The sequence below is a fragment of the Protopterus annectens genome, chromosome 4.part0 (assembly GCF_019279795.1).
Source record: "Protopterus annectens isolate FY-2018-M chromosome 4.part0, PAN1.0, whole genome shotgun sequence".
NCBI lineage: Eukaryota > Metazoa > Chordata > Ceratodontiformes > Protopteridae > Protopterus > Protopterus annectens.
The window spans coordinates 582,786,780-582,805,719 of NC_056733.1; the positions used below are offsets into that span (position 1 = coordinate 582,786,780).

Below are 18,940 nucleotides of genomic sequence, written 5' to 3' on the forward strand. Positions count from 1 at the left end.
AATAAGATACTCAAACAATAAGATACTCAGGAGTAGAACCCCTATTTGCAATATTTACAACAAAATAAATACATATCAGGTGAGTATATCAGGTGAGAATATAGTGTATGGAATGGAGGCATATAGTGGGTCACTTCTATGGAGTAGTGGGTCTTCAAGGGGGGTCTTTGCAGTTACAAAGAAGGTTAGCATAGAGATGTGAATTAAGAAGGTCCTTGAAGATGCTTGTGTGACTTTGTAGCCTGAGTTCAGGTGGGAGGGTGTTCCATACTTTAGCAACATCATAAGAGAATAGGGCCTCCCCAGCGCTGTTATTGCATGGGTTGATTTCAATCAGGTTTTTGTTACATGAACGTAGTTCCCTTTTGGGGTTGTGAAAGTTTAGTATGTCAGCTAGGGCAGGGCTCTTCCCCGAATGAAAAATAATTCGATGGGCTATGATCAATTGGTGGTAGCGTAGGAGGTATGGAAATTCTTACCAATGCAGTTTAATTAGGGATTGGCAGTGGTGGGAATGTGCTCTATTATTGGCAGCAAACCTAGCTATTTTATTGTAGCAAGTGGAGAGTTTGTTTAGGTTAGTTTTGTTAATGTTGGTGAGGACTGGAGAGGCGTATAGTAGTGTTGATAAGAGATGAGTTCTGGCTATTGTTGTTCTAGTTTCGGGGTTTAGGAATAGTATGCAATGATATAGGCAACCACATTTTTTATGGACTTTAGAGATAGCTTGGGATACGTGCTTGTTGAATTTAAGTTGTTGATCAATAGTGATGCCTAAGAGTTTGGTCTCAGTTACTGGGGTGATGAGGGTGCCATTGGTTGACATGATGGTAAAGGTGGCGGAGGAGTGATTGATAGGGTGGAATAGTATTAGCTGTGTTTTTTTGGGGGGTTTAGTATTAGTTGGTACTTGTTTAGCCAGTTCTCTACCTCAATGAAGGATTCCTGGGCTTTACTTTGTAGTAATTGGATGTTCGGTGCTGAGCAGATTAGAGTAGTGTCATCCGCATACTGGACAATGTTGGCTTTAGTGGTAGCTAGGTGGAGATTATTTGTAAATATGTTGAAGAGAAGTGGACCAAGGACTGAACCTTGTGGGACACTGCAAGTGACAGGGAGTGGGGGGGATAGGGAGTTGCCCCATTTGACAGATTGTGACTGGTTGTTTAGGTAACTGTTAAACCATTTTACAGTGGAGTCATCGAGGTTGAGTTCTGCTAGGCAGGTGAGGAGTTTGCTATGGGAAACTGTACCAAATGCCTTGGATAGGTCTAAGAAGGTGGCAGAGACCAGCTTCCCTTGGTTCCTATGAGAGTTTATGGTATTGGAGAAGTTAATTAGAGCAGGTTGGTGCTATGGGAAGGTCTGAATCCATGTTGGGTTTTAGTTAGAAGGTTGTTAGTTAACAGATGGGTAAGGATTTGGTGGTGGATACATTTTTCTAGAATTTTTGAGAGGGGTGATAGGATAGCAATGGGCCAGTAGTTGAAGAGGTCAGTAGATAGACCTCTCTTGTGGAGAGGGATGATATATGAGGTTTTCCATAATGAAGGAATGGAATGCAAGGAGATAGATCTGTTAATGAGTAGGGAGATGGGGTAGGTGATGGCCTTGGATGCAATTTGGAGATATTGAGCTGGGAGACTGTCGGCAGCTAGGGTGGTAGGTTTGAGTTCAGCTAAGAGATTTTGAATGGTTGTAGCTGGAAATGGGTTAAAAGTGAAGGGGGTGGAGTTAGTCTGGTAGTTTAAGGGTTGATGTTGGGTCATGGGTGATATAGCACTTACCAGGTTCAGTATTGAAGAGGTAAAGTAGTTATTAAAACTAGAGGCTATGTGTGGATCAGTACCTGTGATATCTGGGGGTGGTGTGGTGGCTTTACCAGGCTGGAGGATGTTGTTCACTGCATCCCAGAATTTCTGTGGGCTGTTGTTATGTTTACTTTGTAGGGAAATATAGTAGTGTTTCTTGTTCAACCTAACCTGCTTTTTTGCTTTATTTCTGAGCTCAGCAAAGCTTTGCCTTGTTACGGAAATTTTGTATTTTTGCCAAGTTATCCAAGCTTTGTCTCTAGTCTTGAGTAAGCTTTTTGTGGCTTTGTTTAACCAGGGGGCAGGGTTACTTCGCAATCTTATAGATTTTAGTGGGGCTAATTGGTTTAAAATTTCTAGGAATTTGGCATTAAAGTATTCTACTGCATTATCCAGGGGAAGGGTTTTTATGGGAGCCCAGTCACAGGATTTTAGGGCTTCTGAGAATTGTTCTGGGGAGAAGTTTTTTTGGGAATGGATTTGTAAGAGAGCAGGAGTGTTAGTAGATTTTATTTTGTGCCAAAGGAGAAAGGTTGGGTTATGGTCACTGATGGAATCAGGTAGTATTCCAGATAGGTGGGCAATATTGGGCTGGTTAGTCAGGATCCAGTCTAAGGTGGATTCTCGTATGGCGGTTTTGTCAATTCTTGTGGGTGAGTGTATGAGCTGTATGAAATTATATAGGTTTATGTGGCTGGTGGCTATGGGTGAATGTATAGTGTTCCAGTCTATGTTGACATCACCTAGGAGTAAAGTTTATTGGGGCAGGGAGTGGGAAGCCCAGTGGAGTATAGATTCTAGTGTCTTAAGGTTGGCTCCTGGTGGTATATAAATGCTGAGTAGGTTTAGTTGTTTGTGTTGGTTTATTAGGATTTTGGTAAATATGGTCTCAACAGTGTTGAAATCTGGGGTTTCTATTTGAAGGAGCTGGACTTTTAAATTGGATTTGTAAAGAAGGGCAATGCCACCACCTTTTCTGTGAGGTCTATCAACTCTTAATATGTTGAAGCCAGGTGGAGTTATAGAGTTATCTTTAATGTGGGGTTTAAGCCATGTTTCTGTAATCACTATAATGTCTGGGTTGTATACAGAGATAATTCCATGTAACTGTTCTATTTTATTTATGATACTGTGAATGTTTAGGTTTAGAATGAGTAAATCAGTGGGTTTATGCTTAAATGGGAGGTTGGGGTTGTATGTTGGGCCAGGGTTGGGGTGGATATCACCTCCTAGTAGTAGTTGGGCTGCAATGCTGGTAATGGTTTTAAGGTAGAATACAGTTAGGAAGTGGTGTTTGAGGCTGGGATATTTTTTGGATTGTGAGGTGTGATGGATAGGAGAGATGAGTTGAAAAAATAAAGGGCAAAGGATAACTGGTTGTGCGTTTGCAGGTATGAAGGGATGGTTTGTGGTGTATGGTAGGGTGGGGGATTTGATACAGTGCATAGTGTTAAGTGGATGGTGATAAGTAGTAATGAAGGAGAAAAAGTAAAGACAGATGAATAGGGAAGTCAAGAGTAATGGGGTGATATGGTTGTGGGAGTGTGGTGTTGGTGACATGGTGATTGAGTTATCTGTATTGGAAGACTGTGGATGGGTGTAGAAGGAGAGAGGTAGTATGCAGTTACAGGCAAATTAAGTTCTCGTTCACAGTCTTTTAAATGTGCTAGTTGTTTCCAAACCCACTTTGGGAAGAAGTTGTACACAAGACCAAATGGCAAGAAAGCATTAAATTATCTAATCAAAAGAACATATATATATATATATATATATATATATATATATATATATATATATATATATATATATTCATGATCCAAGCAGTATTTTTAGAGAAAAAACTGTTTCATGTTTAGTAATGACAATTCTTTTGTAAAAACAAAGAACATCAAGAGCTTAATAAATCTTGTTGTGGCATGCAGAATAACAATTTGCGCAAGAACAAAGCCTATAAAAAGCTAAGACCCTTTATAGGATTCGAAAATGAAATATTAACATGTACACTAAAGCTTATATTTCAATAAAAACAACCACATGGGTTAATAAAAGCATTTACAAAATAGAAACGTTCAATAATGCAGAACACATAAGTTGCACACGAATGTAACCAAATATGATGTCCACAGTGTGTGCATAACTCGAATATATTATTAATGGAGCAATACAGCCAGTAGCTGAATACAAAAAACAAATGTCTCCACAATAGGAAAAAAGCCTTTGCCAGTAACAATGTTCTTATAGTCCAAGTTGACCATATAATGAGATTTATAAGAAACAGAAGAAATACTGTTCGTGAATATTCAATATGTCCACATATAGCCCCAACTATTCAAAAAAAATTAATATAAAATCCAACAAAGCTGTAATCATTAGATAATCCTCATACCACAATATGTTATACACTGTTTCAAATTATAAAGGCTGCGCAAAGAAAGTACCTTGGATAGGATAGCCCCAATAAACCAAAAAGGCCAATGTATACTTTTTCAATGAAAAAAATAAATGACATACCCATATCTCAATGTACCAACAGGCCAATATCAAAATGAATTGTTGATGGAACAACACAGCCTGTGTCAAATACAAAAAACAAAATGGCTACCCATTTAAAAAAGAGTCATTAACAATGATATAGTACGGGTTGTCCATGTGATGAAACATTCAAGAAACAGAAAAAATACTGTCCCTAGATCTTCAATAAGCCCACACACAGCAACCGACTGTTCAAACAATGATTATTAGATCCAAAAAAGGTAATAATCATGTAATTTTCATACCACAATATACAGGACACTGTTACAAGTCATATAGGCTGTACACAAAAAGTACCTTAAACAGAAATAGCCCCAAGACACCAATATATATATTCTTGATGAAAAAAAATGACTGCCCATATTTCGATGTACCAACAGGCCAAGATGGAATTCCAAACGAAATTGCAGCTCATGTTCAACACAGGAATAAATGGCTTCCAAATCTCCAAAATGCCATTAACAGTACAAGACGCCCTTCGACTCAAATTAGGCCAAGGTAATCCAACATCTACCCGACTGGTAGATGAACAAATATTGATATCGGTCACTGAAGCCAAAAATACAGGCTGAGCTATATTTCTATTAATTAAAGAAACGGATTGTTGCTTATGAGCCGCTACCTTAGCGTACACTATACAAATGAACTTCTGCAGATTTGAATCTCACCCAGCCACTTTTTTCAGCTCATGTACACTAGTATCCTCTGTTCTGTTTAGCCACCTCAGTCTTAGTTTTGTCCTTCTGCCGCCCTTTGCTCTGTAACACCGTTTTATATTCAGAGGTCTCTTTAGACAGATGCTTCAGATTTTCTTCAGCCTTCGTCAGTTCCAGTTCACTGGTATATTTCTGGAATGTTATTTCTTTTGGAACAGACAGTGGGAATATGATGACTCTGGACCTTTTGTATTCAGCACCCAAACTGAGAACAGAAGCTGCTTCTTTACTTTCCATTAAAAAAAAGAAAGGGAGATAGCCATCTTCAGTGTATCTCCCCCTGGTGTTAGACTGGGATGAAAATTAAAGCATAAATGGCCACAGTCATATATTTCAAGTGGCTGCTGTCATTTGTATATACATCATGCCTCCTCACTCCTGCCTCTCCAAAGACAGCCACCATCTGTGTATTCATCTGATGTCAAACTGGGATGAATTTCTTTCCTCCAGGAACATCTAATTGAAATTCCGCGTGCAAGTGTGGAATGATTTTGCAGTTTACGACTTTAGTTTTTATAATGTAGGTTCTATCATTTCTGTTAGTATTAACAATAACCAGAGTCAATCATTAATTTTGCAGTATACAGAGTGGTCATTTCCCTTGTTTTGTTCCACAGACTTTGATCTGTACAGTTATAGCGTCACTCACCAGACTTTAGCTACACATTGGAATGATCCTCTTTATTTGATAGAATGTGTACTTAGGTAGTTCCGTATCTAAGATGTTTGTTTTTTTTGATAATGTCTTACAGAATTGTTTGTTGCAGGAATTTTACAAGGCAAGATCTGTATGAAGTTGAATGTCAACAGTTTTACTTATCAGTCTGATAACTTGAAGAATTAACTGATCTCAGGTGATCTCCAGGCATAAGCTTTCATGAGTGTGATACCTGCGATTTTAAGAAGAGGTGATGCTCCTGATCTTCAGGAATGTTCTTTCAGGGAGTATTGTAAATACTTGTCAAGATGTAGATGAGGGCCATCAGCTTCCTGACCACCACATGATACATTGTCGATTGCTGCAAAGGAAGTGTGTAATGTCATAGAGTTCCATTCAACATCACGATTTCAACAAACTGCCCATCTTCAAGCTTCTGAACTACTTCTGCCTGAAAAGTTGCCAACATACATAAGAGAGTTTCCAGAAAATCTATTCACAGCAACAATAGACAACTATCCATTCCTGTTGAGGGGACAACTTAAAACAGAACTTGGAGTGGTGTATCAACGTGAAGACTTTGCAGCAACTGGCAGTACGGTCCAGATGTTAAACTTCTTGGTGGACAACTCATTAACCAGTGTGTTTTCACAGATTTACAATGTGTTGTTAATTATAGTCACCACACCAATGTCAACTGCTGAGGCAGAAAGGTGTTTCTCAACACTGAAAAGAATTAAAAAGTTTCTTTGTAGTACAATGTGGCAAAAAAGAATGAATGCATTGGCTATGATTTCCATAGGAAAGGAGTTAATGCGGAGTATAACTAACTTCAACCAAAGAGTTATTGATTTGTTTGCACAAAATAAAGACAGAGGAATGGACTTTATCTATAAGTAACAAACCTGAGAAATACCCAGAGGAACACAATAGAGACTCTTATTTGGTACTATACTACAAGCACTTATGTAACCCAGCCACTGGGGATGCACAAGCCAATGCATTTCTTCATGCCGGTCCCAAGCCCGGATAAATGGGGAGGGTTACGTCCAGTGTAACCTCTGCCAAATGACATATGCGGACAACAATACAGATTTCCATACCGGATTGGTCGAGGCCCGGGTTAACAATGACTGCCACCAGTACTATTAGCCAACAGGATGTTGGCAGAAATTGGGCTACTGTTGGCCGAAGGAGAACAGGGGGAAGGCATGCCTAAAGGCAAGATTGTGTTGATTTGGACAGATGCTGAGGAGGGAAGCTGGGTATATTGGGAAAATGATGCTAAGGATGGAGCTGCCAGAGAAGAAGAAAAGAGGAAGGCCTCAGGTAAGGTTTATGGATGTGGTGAGAGAGGACGTGCAGGTGGTTGGTGTGACAGAGCAAGATGCAGAGGATAGGAAGAAATGGAAACAGATGATCTGCTGTGACAACCCTTAATGGGGACAGCTGAAAGAGAAGACTACAAGCACTTATTTGGAACCAGGTGGGGTCATGTGAATAGTGTTTGCTTAGGAAACTTTAAATTGTCCCTTTTGAGCCTCCATGAAAAAGGGGGGAAAAAAGAAATCCAGTATGACCTGATGTGTTCCAGACCCCAGCTTCTCATCAGGTGCAGAAACAGAGTAAGAGACCAACCTGTATATACATGTAACAATGTGTGCTATGTAGAGTATTCATCATGCACCATAGTGACTGAGCATTTATTTCATGTAAATTAGTAAGCATGTCCAGCACTGATCCCACTGCACCATAGCCCTTACTCTTTTAGTTGACCACATCCCTTCCTGTTGGCCCCACCCATTCAGCTGTCTCCTGCAGCTCCCCTTTGATTTGAAGTCACCAGCTACCACTGGTTTCAATCCAATCAGAATGTAGAGTGTACTATTTAAATTTCAGATTGATTTGATTAATTTGTCTGATGAAGTTTACATTTGTTAAACGAAAGCACTCACATAATTATTTTATTATTTTTACAAATAAATTATCAAGTTCTTTTATCTTGCAACTTTTTATTGCCTTCTTGCCTTTTGGTTTAGTGAGGCTACTGTTTCTCCTGGTTCCTCTAAATCAAGAGTTTTCAAACAGCTCTTAATCTGTTGAAGGGTGGTTTCATATGCAACTAATAGGCTTGCATTTCAAGAGACCATTGAGGAGACTATCCCATTTTCCTAGCTGCCCCAGAGCAGTGTCTGGTTAAGTGACTTGCTCAGGGTTATATAGTAAGCAAATGCAGGCTGAGGATATCATACCCTGGAAGTAGCTATATAACAGCTCATAGCCTTTATCCTCAACACTAACTGCCATGTTTTGTGTGTCATAATAAGCCACAAGTGAAGTTTTTAATATGCAGTAAATGTAGTAAACTATTTGAAGCATTGTTCCATTCTAATACATATATGCACAAAATATAACAAATTAGTTAGAAATACATTTCTAAAATGTATATTCTTGTCATGTATGGGTAAGGTTTGCAGAGGCAGAACCAAAGTCTGTGACATAAGGAACAGCTTTGGGTTGTTGGATGGTCAGTCAGTAAAGGAGACTAGATTACAGAAATAGAAGGTGTGTATTTTGCAAGGCATTATTGTTCTATGTATTTAATTAAGCTACTGATAAATAAACTTTTTAACGCCTTTATTGAATTATCACTTAAGATATAGGTAGACATATATTTAGATAAAAGAAGGAAATCCATATTAACATGTTCTCAGTTACAAATATTATACATCACATGTATTATTTTCTATAACTATTGTCAATCTAACATTACTTTAATTGCTTAACTCTGGATGTCCCTTAAACTTCACTCTTCCTCCATAACATTATTCTGCATTTATTGTTCCCACAGTTTCCATTTCTTCTATGTAATTTGCTCCTACCATTTTCTAAAGATCCCACTTCCAGTTGTTTTATTTCTGTTGCAATATTCAATACTTCAAATACAGTTGGTTTAGACTTTGATTTCCATCATCTACTGCTTTTTTGGCAGCCACCAGAATTAAACTTGACAATGCCTTACTGTGTCTAGGCTATTCATATTCTGTATCCCAGCTCAAAAAAAAAAAAAACATTTCCTTAGTTGCACCAATTTGCTCACCCAGTATTTCTCACAGAGTATTCTGTAGGAAGTTTTTGAAGTCTGCCAACTCATTACACTTCCAAAACATATGTTCCCAGTTACTTCTTTCTTATCCATCACTCCTCCAATATCTGACATCTACCTGAAGAAAAAATATTTGCAGTCTGCTTGGGGTATAAATATACCTATGCAAACTTTGTTGCATATTTGGGAGCCATACATATGTCCTCCCACTGTCTCCTTGTGAATTGCTTATTCAATCTCCCCTTCCATTCTTTTCTAACTTCCTCTCATTGGTTCCTATATTTATTATGCAATATTTTATATGCCTCACTAATTATCCCTTTTTAACAGCAGTTTCTGTTCTAGATTCAGCTAAAAACTCTACCAGAGAAGGAATTTCACTTAGGATTCCCCTATCCCTTTATCTTTGCCTACACTCTGATATAAATCCCTGATAAGGAAGACCGTCTCTATCCTGCAGTCCAAATGTCTTCATGGCCTCTTCTCATTCTATTACCTATCCCTCTCTCATTATTTGCTTTCAGTACCTCTGTTCCTTTGCCAGCTTTCTCCAGTAAGTCCCAACTCCCTCTTGTCTATTCTCCGTACCCCAAATTGCAGTCATCCCTATTGGCAACATCTCCTTTCTCAATTCTTGTGTTGGCTTAGTTCTTAGAATACTTTCTGCTAATTTATGAATATAATATTGTGCATGGCTGTTGTTATTCTCCTTCAGGATCTGCATCCAAAATCCCACTCTCTTTTTATTTCTTGAATTTCCCTACTGTTTCATCATCATCCCTTTCCACTTTGAATTATAGATTTCTGTGTGTGTGTGTATTAACTCTGTAAATCTAAAATACCCCTTCAAATCAGATAATCCTAAACTTACTTGTTCTATTGGAAGGATCAGCTTATCCCACTTAACTGTTACCCTCTTCGTCTCCCAGATAAATTCCTTCAACTCTATTAATTACTGTCCATAACTTTTCCTCTGGTTGAGAAAAATATGCCTGAACTGTATATAAAACTAAAGGGACTAAAACATTTTCATTTTTTGTATCTTGCTGTCCATATCCATAAACAAGAGCTTCCATTTTCTGAATTTTTATATTATCATTCATTTAGTCTCTTTCCACATATTATTAGCTGCCATAACAGAATAAATTTTAATCCATACTCCTAAATACTTCATTCTATTATTTCTACATAAATATGGGTATTGCTGAACCAATTCATATGTGGGTACATATCTTAGAGCCATAGCCTTTCTTTTATCTCCATTTTATATCCTGAAAAGACTTGAAGAAACTGTCTCAAAATGTTCCACGACACTGAAATGTCCTTCTCTGTTTTTTTTTTTTTTTTAATCAGGTATGAAGTGCTATGATCTGCAAATAAAGCCAACTTTTTTATTACGATTACCATACCAATTATATCCGTGAATTTCTGAGCCCCTCATTTTCTTTGCCAGTGGTTCTAAATATAAAGCAAATAACAAAGGGGGAAGAGGACACCCCTGCCTGGTTTCTCTGTTCAGTTACAACTTTAAGAAAGCAATGCTCCCACTTTAATTTTTGCCTCTGATCCCTCATATAACCTCATAATTGACATTATTATCATATCAGAGAATGCAAATGGTTTCATTGCCCTATTCATAAAATCCCAACTTACTCTGTCAAATGCTTTCTCTGTATCAAGAGCCACCAACAATGGCTATATTCTTACATTCTGTTTCTCTCTGGATCATCATTGTTCTATTATTGCTGTCAAATGTTTGTCTTCCCAGTACAAAATCACATTGATCCATATCTATCAATTTTGGTAACACCTTTGCCATTTTTGTAGCTATTATAGACATAAACATTTTATAATCATGGCTTAAAATTGAAATGGGCCTATATGAAGCTGGATCTGATGGGTCTTTACTGTCTTTAGGTATTACAGCCACCACAGACTTCATCTAGGATGTTGGTGCTTTCCCTCCTTATAAATTATAGTTAAACAAAAACTTAAAAACTTCCACATGAATACAATCTGCTCCTGGAGATTTTCCTGGAGATTAATTATATGCCACCATTTATATCCCTTCTCCTCCTATGTCAACTGTTAATTGTTGAGCCCCATCTGTCTCTACCCTTGGCATACTTAAGTCTTTCATAAACACTTCCATTTGCACTTTTCCTTTATTTCTACATTTCTCTGCTTTATACTAATGTTCATCAAATTTCTGAAATATCTCTTATAACGATTAAGGACCTTTAATGATTTTTCTTGTTATAGGCTCCCTAAGGTTTGGCAACAAGTCATTTGATAAATGTTTTTGTACTCTGAAGTTATTATCAAAACACAGTTGCTTAACAGCAATCTTTCTAAACTCATGCATATTATCCAGCTAACCCTTATGTTCACTTTAGCACTCTGTAGTTGTGCCTCTTCTTGTTCTGTGAGTTTCCCCTTATTCTACAATACTTTAACCTTTGTCAGCCCTCTCTAAATAATTCCTGTTACTTCTAACCATATCTCTTTTTCTTCTACTTCTATCCAGTTGTTAGACTCCATTTTCATTTGATTCCACTTACTAGATATAACTTCTGAAGACATTTCTAACTTCCCTAATATCTCCTTATTATTTTTTTCTACCCATTCCTTAAATTAATCTCTTTTTAACAGGTAAGTGGGGAAGGATCAGTGTTTCATTTTTCCTTCATTACCCTACATTTTTATCTTAGTTATTGGTGCATGATCTGAAATAGTTCTTGGATGTGTTGAAGCTTTCAATTAAATACACATGTTCCTGTGAAATATAATTTCTGTCTAGCCTAGTCCAGTTATTGTACCTTGAGAATAATATGTAAATTCTCCATAGGTTCCTACTATTGAATTCACATCTTCCATACCAAATATTTTCATAAATTTCTTCAGAAATCTGGCCTGTTTTGTTATATTTTCCCTTTCTAGGTCCCCCAGCTGCATCATCACTGTCACAAATCAAATTTCAGTCCCAACCTATAAGTAATATTCCCTTCTGAAAGCTGATTATTTCTCCTGAAATGTATTTAAGCTACATGATAACAGTTTTAGGTGGAATATAAATACATGCCAGCATAATCCTTTCCAGTAGTCTCTCACTTTTACAAATATACCATTATTATCTTTGTCTTTCCTCTATTACTGTTGTAGTTCCTCAAGCAATTAGTGTAAGTGCCCCTTATTTTCTTTGTTACTGATATTCTGCTGAATATCCATCCTAAAGTTCTTTCTTTGTCATATTCACATTCTCATTTCTTTCCAAATATGTCTTTTGAATCATTGTACTTATACTCTTAATATAATTCAATATTCCTACCATTTTGTCTATACCTGTGAGGCCATTCACAGGCCAAAATAATATGGATAGTGTAGTCATTATGATAAGAATGTGTCTTTCCAGCTTTTGTGTTACGTGCACTCAATAATGTTTGGCAGGTTGATCATTTATACAATTGTTTCTTGTCATCTCTGTTTGAACCTGTATCACATTTTACAAGACTTTTACAAGCTAGCCTAGTACATACATATGAACCTATGAACCTGTAATAAAAAGTCTAAAAAAAAAAACATAACCTATTAGCTTAAAACAAACATAAAACTATGTACATGTTCAAATAATGACATTTAACTCTCCTGATAGAAACAATTGTCCCAAATCAACAGCTGCCCCCAGAGATATTACCTAACCTAAAATTAAGTTTATCCATACTAAGGTAGATGTGGAGAAGCAATGGAAAACAGCATCAAGAAAAAAAGATGAATCTGTCTGTATCTTTTTAATGAGGAAAAGTTAACTTCTAACAACACAGATAACCATCAGTTATCTGTTGCAGTGCTGAAACTGAAATATTCTTTCTTTCCATATACATTGTGAGGGCAAACCAAAGATGGAAAGGCAGGAAAAGCATCTATTAACACACTGCTAATATCTACCTTGGTAAAATGAAAGAAAAAGTATCACAGAATACATTATTCTTGTGATTACCAAGGCCACATGAAAAGCTAAAAAACTTTTTAACTCTTAAGCATTAAATAATAATGTTATGGGCAGCACTGAAAATGTAAGACATTATAAAAATGTAAAGTTGTTTAGTATAATAACTGTTAGTATGCTGCTATTATTTAGGTCTTACCAAGTTCATGTTTTCTTAACTGGAATGCATCTTCAATGGCAAACAGCGTCTTTGGAAAACGAATGAAAATTTTGGTTCTAAAAGAAAAAAATGAATAGGAAAAATATTATTTCTCTCTCATTTTGTGAACAAACTACTAAGTTCATAACTTAGGTAAAGTTTTCAAGTCTTATGGCTTTCAAGGAACATTATCTCAGTAATTGTTAGATCAAACACCATATTCATACCTCTGATATATTCAGGTGATTTATTCCAGAATTGTGCCATCCTGTGTGTTATTGATCTGATATAAACACCTTAAATAAACTTGCTAAGATTGTAACATCTCTCACTTTAAAATTATTGAGAAGCAAACCCATCTGTCTCAAAGCCTTAGTGCACATGATGCTCATGATTTTCAAAACAAAAAGAGGAATCAATCAGTATACCAAAATCTTTATATTCACTAACATCCAATAAATCAAATGTAGGCAATGTAATACATCTCCTTCATTTTTGTTTGTCAAAATACATGATATTATAGTTTTTCTCACTACATGATAGAACAGCTGTACTAGCCTGTTTGCTAAGCATAATAAATACTTATTAATATTAGTGAAATCATCTTTGTTAGCAAAAACAATTACAATCTTTGGCATACTTAGGCAGCCAACAATGATCATTGTGTAAAACAGAGGCAAAAATGATATTAAACAACAATGGCCCAAGGACACATCTCAGGGAAACACCTGATCTCACCAGTGCTGGATCTGATTTTTTTTCCTTTAATCACTAATCTTTGGATTCTGCCCCTGAACTAGCAATTAATCCAGCTACATAAATATTGATTAACCTTATATTGTTCCAAAGTTAAATAAATAGTGTGGAATGATGGTAAATCAAAAGCTTTGGTTAAATCCAAATAGATTACACCTGTGCTAATTCCCATCTCCATAGCCCTAGAGATGTAATCATAAAAACTTCAAAATTTAGTGAGTGTAAAACAGATTTAAAAAAAACAAAAAACAAAAAAAACATGGAAAAATATCAAGCAGTGCAAGATTATTTTCTTTAAGTTATGATTTCACTAATGCATCGAACATTTGCATAATATTTGTGTTAGACTTACTGGATGATAATTTTATAGTGTCACTTTATCTCCAGACTTAAAAATTGGAGGAACTAATGACTCCTTCCAAGAACTTAGTACACATTCATTATATATCATAGAGTTGAATGTCCTAGTTAATATACTCATAAATATTTTTATGTTAACCAGCAAAATTCCTGGAATCGAATCTGATTCACAAGATGTATCAGATTTATTTTTTAAGGCTCTTGATAATATCTCTTCAGCAATATTAGGACATTTTATCCTATAATCAATTCTTTCTTCAATGGGTTGAGGATAACAATTACTTGTATCAATGCCAAAACCAGTAAAATTTTTATTAAATTCATTAGCTATCAATTCAAGATCACTAATCATTGATACATCTAAAACTAGAATATTATATCTTTCATTACTGAAGGATTACTATATTTATATTTTTAGTGTTTATGTGATCATTTGCCAACAAATTTTCATATTTTATTTTTTCATATCTTATGCATAGCCATAGTTCTTTACTTCTCAACCTTAACTTCTTTTTATTAAACTTATTTGTAAATTTATGGTAAACACAAGAAGCCCTCTTTTTCCTATTATCTGTTCAGGTTATAATTCTACTATACTGGGAATTTATTTTTTAATACTGTTCTGTAGCAAGTTGTCCAGCTACACTGTTATACAATAGTGATTCTATGTTATCATAACCCCTGCTAACTGACTCAGACTTCTCTACCCAAGCCAAAGATAGCAAATTATATTTTAATTGATGATAATCAGTTAGAACATAATTATAATATTTGGTCTATACTCGTGGTTAACTCTTAATTATTTCAAATGAAAAAGACAAATGATAAGACAATGCTAAAGAAGGAGAAATATGAATATTTTCAATTAAAATCAGATTATCTGTAACAAACCTAGGATATTACTACATTGAGTCAGTTCCAAAATTGATTGTATTATTATGATACTCAAAAATCTCAATACGTTATCTTTCACAATTCATTTTTCCTTAATAATACCCATTTGTTAAACAGGTAAGCTCACTAGACATACAGTCCCTTTTCAGTGGTGATGTGGGAGCAATGTCCCATTAAGTGACTCTTTCAAGGTCACATAATAGACAAATGAGGCCTGTGGAAATCAAATCATCTACCATAGGAACTACAGCTCACAGCCTTAACCCTCTGCACCAACTGTCAGGTAACCATTCTCAAAACAGAATACTCTAAAATGAAGTGTAAAAAAGGTAAATATATATAAAAGAAAACATTTCTAGTGAATAACATTACCCTCTTAAATGTCTTGTATTAATGCTTGGATAGAAAGATTTGCTCTTAAGCATTTGAAATGACAAGATAAATTCAAGAATATGAACTTATGGGATTCTTAGCTATACACATTTAAGAAGTTCATACTTTGAGATTCTTAGTACTTACAAATCCCAGTGGCACAGTGTCTCACAGGGTAGGTACACTGTGCCACTGTCCCAGTGGCACAGTGTACCTACCCTGTGAGACCTACTATATAGAAATGGGACCTGAAACAGACTACTGTAATTCTAGGTACTGATTTTGTACTTTGAAACTATTATAGCATGCAACTACTTGGGTCTTCCTGGTGAATGTGACCAGGCTGCATAATTCAAGACGAACACATACATGTCTGACACTCAAAACTGCAAATAGTAATGTGCAACTGTAAAATGAAGCACTGAAAACTGAAACTGTATGCAGCAGTATTAATACATTTTAGTGCTCCAGCAGTTCTATTACTTAAATACACTAACTCTGAGATCACTGTACCTCAGAGTATGATAATGCAGTTTTGGAAGTTGTATATGAGAGATAAAACTACAGTTCTGAGTGTCACATAGGAGCATGTGAATGATCTGTCTTGTTCCCACAGAAGCATTGTACATTTCCTTGTTTCTTTTTAAGACATGTTACTAAGGCTTAGAAACAAGAAACACCTAGCATTATGTAGCTTTCCCTAGTAGTTCATAGGATCATAGGAAGTTACTAGGCTAATGACCCGTGGGCCCTTACAAGCCTAACCAAGTTCTACCCGTATTTTCATGATTAGCACCTATTGCCCCTGTCTAAGAGGGACACAGATGGAACCCCTGGGGTAAATTTACAGTTATCTATCCAATCATCCAGATTGCATTTGAAGAGGGACAATGAGGTGCATTGTTTGACATGAAGTGGAAGTCTGTTCCAAAGGTGTGGTAACCTGTGGGAGACAAATATGTCCCGCCAGCAGGTTCGATTAATGTCACATACCAGGTTAAGGTCTTTAGAACGAGTAACCTGTGTACGATGTGACTTATGGAGAGTCAGCATTTCCAATAAAGCAGGGTCAGAGATTGCCTTGTATGCAAGGCAGAGATCACCTCTGAGTAGTCTGTATGAAACATAATAAAGTGACAGTGATTTCAGATGATCCACCTAGGACAGATGCTGAAGAACTTGAATTTTCCTTGTGAAGAATCTTTGTGGTCTCTCCAATTGCTGCAAGTGCTTGGAAAGGTACATACTAAAAGGGGCGTTGTACTCAATTATTGGCTTGAAGAGGGAAGAGTACAGGGAGGTTATAATTTCTTTTTTTCTGGATGCAATGCCCTTACTTATGAGATGAGCAATATGAAATGCCCTTCTTACCACTGTGGAGACATGGTGATCAAAGGTAAGGTTGGTGTCAACCTGTGTGTCCACGTATCTCACCACAGAGTGCATACTTAGGGTTTTGTCATTGATGTGGTGATTAGCAGGAACATTGCTCTACCTAAAAGGGATGATAATACATTTTTTGCATTGAGTTTAAGGCCATGACTATGGCACTAATCATTTGTTTGTGTAAGACCCTCTTGTAGGATGTTGACATCATTTGGAGATGCTATGGCTTCTCCCAGTATGTAGTCAGCAGCAAACTTTGTCAGCCACAGACCTTTAGTTTTTGCTTATACTTTGGATAAATAGATTCTAAACAATATAGGTCCCAGGACTGATACCTGTGGAACACCACTGGTTACAGGTCTGCTGTTGGAGGTGGATTCCCCTAGTTTGATTGTATGTATTCTATCAGTGAACCAGTTAGTGACACATCTAATGATATAAGGGTCGATACCTAGCTGGGTGAGTTTGTCAATGATGCCTGAGTGGCCTGATTAAATTGTAATTGTTATTCTAAACCTCAGATTTTTGGTTTAAGGACTTGGGCTTCAGGCCAGTTATTTTACATTAAGAATGTTTGTGGTCTGCTCTCTCGTGGGAGGAGAGGGTAGCCTTTGTCCTTCTGAGCAGGGAATTGCTGGGTAAAGGCTTATTGTGCCTGTTGTTTTAAGTGTCTTTGTTCTGGTTTAAGCACTTGGGTTCCAAACAAGTTATTTCACATTAGGAAGATTTGCGGTCTAAACTCTTGTGGCAGGAGAGGATAGCCTACACCCTTTTAAGATGGAAATTACTGGTTGAAGACTCATTGTTTCTGTTATTCTGAAGTGTCTTAGTTCTGACCAGTTGTTTTACATTAGGAGGGCTTGTGATCTAGATTCCTGTGTCAGTTGAGTGTGGCCCACACCCTTCTAAGCTGAGAATTGCTAGTGAACTGCTGCTTTATTTATACATTTTTTGCTGTTGTGACTGTGATTTTATGTACTTTGAATTTCTAGTACTTCTGCATCTTATATTTATTATTATTTATTATTATTATTTTATTATCAGTTTGATTACCGGGGAAGTCCACTGGGCCAAGAAGTGCCCATTTTCAGTGGAGGCCCAGGGAGAAAAGCTCCATAAGCAATACAATAACGGTTAAAATACAAGGGGAGAAAAGTTCCATCAGCAATTCAATACAATAAAGGTTAAAGTACAAATCAGGTTACAAAGTAACATACAATACAATGAGGGTTAAAATACAAGGTGAGAAAAAGCTGCATCAGTAATACAATACAATAAAAGTTACACAAACAGTAAAATGCAAATACAGATTAAAAGTGCAATATAAGAGCATAAACAGGCACTTACACTTAATTGGAAGCAAAGGATGCCTCAGATCTTTCAGTATTTCAGTGAATATTGTTTGGAATCTATTCTAGATTCAGCCAGATTTAAACTTGCTGAATCTAGAATGTTTGGTATCACTTGAACATCAAAACCAGCTCTTCACTGAGATACTGAAAGATCTGAGGCATCCTTTGCTTCCAACTAAGTGTGCCTGTTTATGCTCTTATATTGCACTTTTAATCTGTATTTGCATTTTACTGTTTGTTTGAAATGTCTGAACTGTTTTTGCCATATTTTACTGTATACTGTACTAGTTCAGCTGTGGAGGATAGTGTAAAAAGCCTTGGCTAAGTCTAGATAGGCTGTATGCACAGATTTCCCCTCCTCCAGGGCCTTGGTGACTGTCTTGAAAAATTCCACCAAGTTTAACAGGCATGATCTACCTTTGACAAATGCAAACTGAGTAGGGTCAAGTGTCTGGAGATTAGCTATATCATTGTTGATAAGGTCCATGATGATTTGCTCCATGGCCTTGCAGATAAGGCTAGTCAGGCTAATAGGTCTATAGTTCCTGGGGTCAGTGAAAGCTCCACCTTTGGCAAGGTAATAACGATGGCTGTTTTCCATTTAGCTGGGATGAAGCCGGTGCTTAGACTATGATTGAAAAGAGTACCCAATGGTGTTGCTAATTCTTGTTGGAGCCTATGTAGGACACAGCCTGGGATGTTATTAGGTCCCATAGATGTTGTGTTTTGGCCTTAGAGAGGGTGTTTATGACCTACTGTTTAGAGATACAAGGTAGGGACAGGTAGTAGGGATGTCATGGGGTATGTGTGACGAGGACAGGGGAGTAAAGTTTTCACAGAACCTGTTGGCCA

At 36.7% G+C, this 18,940-nt stretch overlaps 1 protein-coding gene across 1 annotated transcript in view; it reads right to left on the reverse strand.

The window, feature by feature from the left end:
- The window catches only part of MYO1H (myosin IH), an 835,299-nt gene that overhangs the window by 421,603 nt on the left and 394,756 nt on the right, over positions 1 to 18,940 (reverse strand). Inside the window, exon 20 of the mRNA XM_044068514.1 lies at positions 12,969 to 13,045. Coding sequence (XP_043924449.1) covers positions 12,969 to 13,045 — 77 coding nt within the window. The remainder of the gene's footprint in view (positions 1 to 12,968; positions 13,046 to 18,940) is intronic.